The sequence below is a fragment of the Sinocyclocheilus anshuiensis genome, unplaced genomic scaffold (genome assembly GCF_001515605.1).
Source record: "Sinocyclocheilus anshuiensis isolate Anshui unplaced genomic scaffold, SAMN03320099.WGS_v1.1 scaffold1079, whole genome shotgun sequence".
NCBI lineage: Eukaryota > Metazoa > Chordata > Actinopteri > Cypriniformes > Cyprinidae > Sinocyclocheilus > Sinocyclocheilus anshuiensis.
This window is the reverse complement of record NW_015548207.1, coordinates 2,848,922-2,858,132: the sequence shown is the minus strand read 5'-3', so window position 1 is coordinate 2,858,132 and position 9,211 is coordinate 2,848,922. Positions and strand designations below refer to the sequence as shown.

The window sequence follows — 9,211 nt, the reverse complement described above, 5'->3', positions numbered from 1 at the left end:
ACTTGTGCTTAAATTATTTTAGAATGTAATTTTCAAAAATAATTGTATAAAAATGTATAATTAGAAGAAGTAATTAAAATGTAATTCTAAAATCTAATCTTGTCGTCTATCAGGAAATCTAATCTTGTCGTCTATCAGGCACCATCTTGCGGCGCTGGAAGAGGAACTGGTTTGACCTCTGGTCAGATGGGCGTCTGGTCTTCTACGATGACCAGCAGCGGCGGGACATGGAAGATGAGATCCACATGAAGGTGGACTGCATTAACATCCGCAACGCCAGCGCGTGTAGAGGTGGGAGTGATGCGCACTTTAGTCTTCATCCGCTGTCTTTCCTTCTGCTTTTGCAGAATGCGGAAGATGCAAAAACTTCAAAAGTGCCTTTTGATGTAGTACTTGACAGGTTTTTCTAAGTCGTTGGACAAAGACAGGATGAAAAAGTGAATAGTAAGTAACTTGAAAGTCTCCATGTGTTGTTGTTCTTCATCCTCCATTATTTATTTCCAGATCTCATGCCACCTGAAGGCAAGAGCAAGGACTCCCTCCTGCAGATCGTCTGCCGGGACGGTCGGGTCATCAGCATCTGCGCAGACAGTGCAGACGATGCTTTGTGAGTCAAATTTGTTATTAATATTCACAATGTGTGCTTCAAAATTAGATTTTTTGATACTAACTCAATGTATTTTCGCATAGGGCTTGGACCATGGCCCTCCAGGATGCTAGACTCAACACCGTGAGTTACACAAATGCAATTTGAGTGGGAAAGCACGTTCACATTTAAACTTTCCAGTAGCGCAGCTTCTGGAACTGATTTCAGATGCGTTACAGAGGCGTTTGCTGACATGAGTTGGTCTGTTTTGTAGATTGTGCAGCATCCTCAGGTTGGTTTTGCCGAGGACATCGTAGCATCAGCTCCTCCACCCTATTCTGAGTTAAACCCAACTCCACAGGTAATATATTTAGAGGAAAATGACTGTATCAAATGTTGATTACTACAGAAAATATTTTTTTTTACTTGGATATCCAGCTTATGTCGTTGCTTGTGTTTTAAAGCTCTTTTTAGATGTTGACTTTGTCATTTCTGTTTGATCATAAACTTGTTTGACTAGGAAGAACAATTGAGGTCGGATTACGTTTACAAGCAATGCTTGAACGTATATAGGCTCCTATAAAAAGGATGTTATCAAAATCCCAATAAAACACTGCTTGAAATAAAGGTTTCCGTTTTAACGAGTTCAGCTGACGAAAACAGGACACAAATGTAGATTGTTTCCCGATGTTATGTTATGGTTAATATTATAATTCTGTACTATTTCATCTAAATTAATTATAATTGATTATTTTTTTTATTTGTAATTTAATAAATGTGATATATGTTATAAGTTATAATAAAACAAATTTATGATACATTTAAGTATGAAAGTGCATTTTTAATAATATTTAAATGAAATTTTTAAATAAATTTTATGTATAAATATTTATACACATACATATATGCATACACACACACATATATATATATATAAGTAGAATAGAAGAAATGAGCACGCACAATTAAAATTGTAAATATTCTGAATCATGTTATAATGTAATAAAAAAAATTTTAATTCACTTTTATAATTATTAAACATAGTATAAAATGTAACTGCATATAAGGAAAAACTAAAGCAAATATATAATAAATAAATAAAAAAGAAAAATAATCGTTAATGAACAATAATGATATAATAGTAAATAATAATTTATACAAATTTATAATTATTAAAATAAAATAAAAATACATTTAAACAAATAAAAACAAATAATTGAAATGTAAAAATATGGGAAATGAGCATCCATCAATATAAATACTTAAATAAACCCATCAATAAATACTTCGAAATAAAAAAATATTAGTTTATGAAATCATTTTTGACATAAATTATAATACAATAATTTAAATCATAATACAAATAATTTAATTGAATTTAATAAAAAATAAATAAGTCAAAATGAGTGTATATAAATTATATTTTATAAAAATTAAAAAATAGAAATATTCTATATTTAAATGTAATGAGCATCCAGAAAAGTTTTTAAATCAATATACAGTATTTATACCAATTAAAAACTGATAAATCATGTACCCCTAATTTCTTTCTAATTTTCATCTAGGTTTTCTGTCCTGATGGATATGGCGGTTATGTTCCTCATCCTCCGCCTTATGCCACACAGATGGTCTACTCAGCAGATGGGCAGCAGTATGCAGTTGCCTACCCGTATCTTTATCAAGGTAACAGGAAGTTGCTTGACGTTTGACTTTTATGTAGTTTGATTGACATTTGTTATTTGTCTCCATTAGGCAGATACGCACCCGGTGTCAACCACGTCATAGTGCAGGAGCGTCGCCGTGACGACACAGGTGACGTTGCTCTGGGGATGTTGGCTGGTGCTGCGACGGGATTGGCCCTCGGCTCCCTGTTTTCAGTATTCTAATGTGTTTTTGTGAACCCAGCCCAACCCCACCTGACCTACAGTGCAGGAAACCCTTCCCGTGTTGTTTTAACTTTCCCTTTACGCCTCGTAATGCGCAGGTCTGATAATGTAGCCGGGCTGGGCAAATATTCGTTTACTTTTCTGTAATTGTCTTTGTACCAAAGTTTATGTCATTTGGATTAGGCACCAACAAACGCGTTTGCTTTGCAAATTTAATCTGTAGCATACAAAGATATACACTAAAATATTGGCGGCTAAGTCTTAAGATAAGGATAATCAGTGAGGTTTAAAGATCAGCTGCTGTTTAGAAACACAAAGTGTCTGTTGGTGAGTCCTTGATGAAATGAATGATGTTAGTTCTAATTAGAAATGAAACTGTTTGAAATGCCATTTGCAGCTGCAAAGCCAAAATTGTGCTGAATTAAATATGTTTGTGACGGTCTCGTTTAAAAGGAATAGCTCACTCAAAAATGAAAATTCGGTCATAATCTTATTCTCATAAAATTTCTTTAAAAAATATCAGTAAAAATCTATACAATTTTTTTTTTCAGGATACTATTTTCCATACAATAAAAATTGATTTACATCCAGGACATGTTTAATTTTCATTTTTTTGTATAGTATAGTATAATTTGGCAAGAAAACTCGTAATAATACAGATTAATACTGTGACTGCAATTGCAATTTTATTCAGGAATGTATAAAGAGTGCATCCTTACATTGACCACACTTTTTTCAGATTCTTTTTCCTTTCTTTGCCTTTTGTTTTTGTTTAAAATGAATAGTTCACTTGAAAATTATTTTTTTAAATGTTGTTTTCATTTCTTTAACAAAGGATTGCTGAAAATCTATACTTTTTTGACAAAAAATATCTATATAAAATACGAATTTTGAATTGAATGGCAATCAGCAGCATGAACATTTTGTTAAATGTCTTTAAAAATCATGTGATTTCAAGAAATTAAAGGGTGAGTAAATTATGACAGAATTGTCATTTTTGTGTGAAATATTCAGTTAAATCTAATTTGACGGGAAAACTCGTAATAATCTATGATTAATACTCTTGATGGTGAGTGAGATGTTATTCAGGAAAGAGTAAAGAGAGCGTTCTTAAATCTCCTGCACCTTTTTCAATAGTTTTTCCTTTCTTTGCCTTTGTATTTTGTGGCGGCCATTTTATTGTGTTTATTTATACTCAGTGTTATCAAGTGTGTATTCTTCCCTTTTTTGTGGAGACTTTACACTTTCTTTGAGATTTATTTACTTTGAAAAATGTGATTGATTTTGTCTTTGTGTGTTTGTGTGTGTGTGTGTGTGTGTGTGTTTTTTTTTTCTCTTGAGAAAACATTTGAAATGAACTAGCACAATTACTATTCACAATGTTTGTGATGGGTAGCGATAAGGGAAACTTCAGGGAAAAGTTGGATCGATGTGATCGGTTGGATTTACTGTAACATTCACACAATTTATTCTTTACTGTACTTTGACTTTGTTGTGTTTACATAACATGTATAATCATGAGTATATAAGAGATATTAATCATAATTGTTTCATGTATACAAGATGTATCAGTGGATTTCAGGCCATGGTTGAGTTTAACTCTTGTTTTTAAACGTTTGTGACTGAGTTTAATGGAGCAGTGATTCAGAAAAATGACATTTTTCATCTGACATCATACTTGATGCTTAAATGCTTATATCTAATGCGTTTTTCTTTATTGCTTTGCTGTTTGAACCTCAAGAAAATAATTTACTTGTTAATATATACCCACATAATCATGGATGTGTTATTTCTAAACTATTAAAATAAGATGTCCCGTGATTCTTTGGGTCAGTTCACTCATTAAGTTTCAGTTTGCAATCGTTTATAAGAAGCACTGCAACATTACATAAAAAAGAAAATGTAGTGTTTGTATATACCAGTGGATACGGTTTTGTAAGTGTAAATTGAAAAATGTCACATTAGTGCATTAATGTTGTTTGTCTGCTTGCGATTTCTTTCAAGTACCTTGTGTGTGTATTAGATGAAAGCAAAAACGGAACAAGACATGAAAACCACAAAGAGGAGGTAGTTTATACACTTTATTTACAGACGAAAGTAGAAAAAGAGTAGAAAAATTATAAACACTTTAGAGGCGACAAAGAAAGAGGTCTGCATATCCAAAACACGTATTCACATATTTGTAGACACTTTTTCACAGCTCACTGGTTGTCTTTTTACTGGTTGTGATTTTAAGTCTTATTTGGCAATAAGGTACAAAAGTAACCGGCCATTAAGGCACAAGTAACCAACATAAATACAAATACTTTTTTTTTAATCTCTCAAAAGTCTAAGTAAAAATATCATGACCCATTTGCAACAAACCTTTTAAAATTAAGAGGATTTTTAGGAATAATTAATATCTTTCAAATGGCTGTTAGTGCTGATTGGTTATGTTCAGGATAATATTAAGGCTCACAAAAATGTTACACCCCCCAAAAAATCTCAGGATCAAAGACTGGCCAAAGATTTTGAAAATAAAATATGGAGAAGGAGCTTTTGTAAACATGATGGGAAAATATAAATAAATTCCACATGAATCCTGCAAAAATTCATCCCTCTTGACCAAAGTCCTCAGTGAACTTCTTAAGCTTCTCCAGATCCTCCTCGTTCACGGTGGGCTTGGTTTTCTCGAGTGACCTCAACATGTCCTCCTGAGACACACAGACAAGAAGGTCAAAACAAGCTCTGGGACTTCAGCTTTTTTCCCCCACTAGCTGCAAACTTACCAAGCTGACTATCGGCTCCAGGAGTTTATCGCTCGCTACATCCACCCAGGTCATCTGGATCGCGCTTGGGTCGTTTGGAGAGCAGGGGGTTAAGAGGTCATCAACCACAACATCTGGGCTGTTCCATGCCTTTCCCCTGACCTGTTAAAACAGACATGAGAGCATGGATTCGGCTCGATTAGACGCTTCACTAGGCGTACAAACGTATGGAAGCTTTCAATCTCACAATTCAGACTTTTTTTATAAATTCAGAATTACAAGATATAAACACAATTCTGAGAAGAAAAGTCGGAAATTATGATATAAATGATACGATATAAAGTTGCAATTATTTACTTTTATTTAATGGCAATAAAAAGAACAATATGGTAGCTTGTTTTTCCACCATGGGATAAAAAATGTAATAAATAAATAAAAACTTTTTTTTCTCACAATTCAGACTTTCACAGAAGTCAGAATTGCGAGATGTAAACTCAGAATTCAGATAAATAAAATGTCAGAATTTCAAGATATAAACGTTTTTCTCGCACTCCATCTCTGAATTTATATCTCACAAATTTTTTATTTCTTTTTTTTTTATAATTTCAGAATTGCAAGATATAAGTCTGATTTGTGACAAAAACTCACAATCCTAAGAAGAAATTTTGGAATTGTGAAAAAAAAGTCAGAATTATGAGATTAAAAACTCACTATTATTATTATTATTATTATTATTTTTTATTCTGTGGCGGAGAAAAGAACAGATTTTGGAAGCGATGAAAAAAGGCCATTGTGAAGGTAATTAAAAGGAAATTTTATCTCACAATTTAGACTTTTTTTCTCAGAATCACGATATATAAACTCAGAATTGTGAGATGTAAGAATTCAGAGAAACAAATGACAGAATTTCGAGATATAAACTTGTTCTCACAATTCTGCATTTATATCTCATAAATCAGGCTTTTTGTCTCACAATTCTGTGAGACAAACTCAGAAATGCCAGATAAAAAGTCAAAGAGACAAAGTCATAATTAGCTTTTTTTGAAACTAACTTCTATATAAATGTCATTCCATACCTTTTTGAAGTGGGTCGCGCACTGAACTTTGCGGATGGGCTGCATGAGGGCGTCACGAACGACGATGCTGATGTCGGCACCTGAGTAGCCGTCGGTCTTCTTCCCGAGAGTTATGAAATCAGCTTCATCGAGGCTATTGGGAGTGGAGCCGAGGTGCAGCTTGAACATGGAGCAGCGAGCGTGCTGCTCAGGAAGAGGGATGTAGATGCGCTTTTCAAACCTACAACCATGAGACAATAATAAACCAATGCCTATAAAGACATGTAAAGCCATGAGAATTTGTATGACGCACCTTCTCCTGATGGCAGAATCCAGCGTCCACGGGATGTTTGTCGCCCCAAGGACCAGAATTCCTTCGTTGTCGTTTCCTACGCCTGCGAGAATGAGAGAATTAAGTTTAGAATCAATAACGTAATAAATAATGGAAACTATTACGAAGACAAAAACAGCAAAGAAAACAACTGCTAACAAGAATATTAAATAAAAATTAAGGACTTCAGTATAATATTATTTTATAACATTATGAAATTATTATATTACATATTACCTAAATGTATGTTGACATTATTAAAAGTCATAAAAAATCATTTCTAAAGAAAAAATTAAAATATTATGTGGAAAATATTAATTCACAATAATTGTATAGCATATAGAATGGGAAAATTAAGGTTATAATCAATATTTTAAATAATGCATGAACACAAAATGCTATGAACACACACAAAAAATTTTTTTTTAACAAAAATATAACTAAAAAGATTGACTTCAATGTGATAAAATATTATATTATAACATTATATATATATCACTATATATATAAGTCACTGCATTAAAGTCTAAATAAATTATTAAAATATTATCTGGAAAAGATTATTAATTATTCATTCACAGTAATTGTATAACATGTATAACAATAAATGTTGGTCTGAAAAAGCAATGAAAAAAATTCAGTATAAAGAAAAATAGATATGTTATAAAATATTATATTATAACATTATATAGGTTTCAGCAACCCAAAAGAGGATAAGTGGTTTGGAGGAAGGATACATGGATGGATAATATTATATATCAAATAAATAAATAATTTATAAACAATATAAACAAAACATATAAAAAATGTCTGAACAATTAAAACTAAATGGGAAATTGAACCTACATAAGAACCTGCCAAATGAGACCCAGACACTGGCAGATTTGCTGTTGCGACAAAGCTAACGCTAGCTCTGCGTTTACCTTGCATCTGGACCAGAAACTCTGTCTTGATCCTGCGGGCCGCTTCGCTCTCGTTCTCGTTTCTGGAGCCGCACATGGAGTCGATCTCATCAATGAAGATGATTGAAGGCTTGTGCTCTCGAGCCAAACTGAACAGATTCTTCACTAACCTAACAGACAATAACAGAAGCAGTGCCAACAAACACATTGAGAACAACGAGACTCAAATGTGACATAAACTTCTAAACAATATTAATATATTTCCCTCTTGACATCTGAAGAGCACTTACTTCTCGCTCTCTCCCAGCCACTTGGACACCAGGTCTGATGAAGAGATGGAGAAGAAGGTGGAGTTGTTGGCCTCAGTAGCCACTGCTTTAGCCAGGTAAGACTTTCCCGTTCCTGGAGGACCAAAGAGCAGAATCCCTCTCCACGGAGTGCGTTTCCCTGTCCATAACGATGAGCTTCAGCGCAGTTCAGAAAAGACATTTTCAGACATTTTAATTCATGAAACCCATCATACCAGTGAAAAGATGAGGGAATTTGATTGGCAGGATGACCGCTTCTTTGAGGGCCTCTTTGGCTCCTTCCAAACCAGCAACATCGTCCCACTTAATGTTGGGTTTCTCCATAACAATAGCACCTGGAAAGCATGAAAATCCATGTTTCTTCTCTTGTAGATACTTTAATAAAGTGTGTTTTTAACACAAAATGTTGTACCTTGGAGTTGAGTTTGGAATTTCTTTTTCTCCGCATCGCCGTCATCACTGTCAGTCCTGTACAAGATTAAATTTGACATTTTATTTAGGATTAGGATTAGCCGATGTGCAGGAAGTAGATCCTCTCACCCTTTATCGTCTGACTGGGGAACTTTGACAGGTTTGGAGGGCGGCGCGCTCTCTTTCTTCTTCAGGTACTGCTTGAGCTGCTCCGCTCGGTCCAGATACTCGGCACACTTGGCTCTGATGCTCTGCTTGGACTTTTCCCCCTGAGCTTCATCTGCACCGTAAAGCATCACAATAATAATAAAACACATGCCATCATTAGGTCATGGATGTTTTGCTCAATAAAATTGCATTTTTAAATAGGCACTGAATAAATGTAAGATATGAAAGACAGAACGCAGTATACAAATAAATTAAATAAATATATAAATAAAATTTAAAATCTATAAAATAATCTATTTATAATAATCATTTAAATATTATTTTACACTTAAATAATATTATAAATAAACTCCACTTATCTGTACCATAAAATATCAAAACATTAAAACGTGCTATTATTTGTCATGGATTTTTTTTTTCCACAATAAAATGCATTTAATGATGAATCAAATGCATTTACAATATGAAATACAATAAAAACACACATACATATAAAAAATAAAAAACATAATATTATAAAATAAATTATAATCATCTGGACCATAAAACATTAAAAAGTGCCACTATTAGGAATTTTTTTGCTCGCTAAATTGCATTTAATAAGGGATCAAATAAATTTAAGGCGGGGAAAAAAAGGTAAAATATATTAAAATATACTCAATATATAAAATTATAATAACAATTCATCTGTCTATCCATGTTAATAAAATTAAATAAAACACAATACTTTATATTAAATATATACATATATCATAAGACTACATATGGGATCATCTAAATAATACAATTACGTAAAAAGTACAATATTATATATATA

The 9,211-nt window shown here is 32.9% G+C and overlaps 2 protein-coding genes across 3 annotated transcripts in view; one reads left to right on the top strand and one right to left on the bottom strand.

The window, feature by feature from the left end:
• The window catches only part of LOC107653647 (pleckstrin homology domain-containing family B member 2-like), a 5,294-nt gene extending 2,305 nt beyond the window's left edge, over positions 1-2,989 (top strand). For both annotated transcript variants that reach the window (XM_016440424.1, XM_016440423.1), the window contains exons 3-8: positions 139-291; positions 505-607; positions 691-730; positions 861-947; positions 2,152-2,269; positions 2,339-2,989. In XM_016440424.1, coding sequence (XP_016295910.1) covers positions 139-291; positions 505-607; positions 691-730; positions 861-947; positions 2,152-2,269; positions 2,339-2,472 — 635 coding nt within the window. In that variant the 3' untranslated portion in view covers positions 2,473-2,989. The remainder of the gene's footprint in view (positions 1-138; positions 292-504; positions 608-690; positions 731-860; positions 948-2,151; positions 2,270-2,338) is intronic.
• Positions 2,990-4,539: 1,550 nt separating this feature from the next.
• The window catches only part of LOC107653644 (vacuolar protein sorting-associated protein 4B-like), a 7,259-nt gene continuing 2,587 nt past the window's right edge, over positions 4,540-9,211 (bottom strand). Inside the window, exons 3-11 of the mRNA XM_016440418.1 lie at positions 8,356-8,506; positions 8,228-8,283; positions 8,031-8,150; positions 7,798-7,954; positions 7,529-7,677; positions 6,588-6,669; positions 6,296-6,515; positions 5,241-5,381; positions 4,540-5,165 (exon numbers count right to left, since the gene is read on the bottom strand). Of these exons, the coding sequence (XP_016295904.1) occupies positions 5,064-5,165; positions 5,241-5,381; positions 6,296-6,515; positions 6,588-6,669; positions 7,529-7,677; positions 7,798-7,954; positions 8,031-8,150; positions 8,228-8,283; positions 8,356-8,506 (1,178 nt within the window). The 3' untranslated portion in view covers positions 4,540-5,063. The remainder of the gene's footprint in view (positions 5,166-5,240; positions 5,382-6,295; positions 6,516-6,587; positions 6,670-7,528; positions 7,678-7,797; positions 7,955-8,030; positions 8,151-8,227; positions 8,284-8,355; positions 8,507-9,211) is intronic.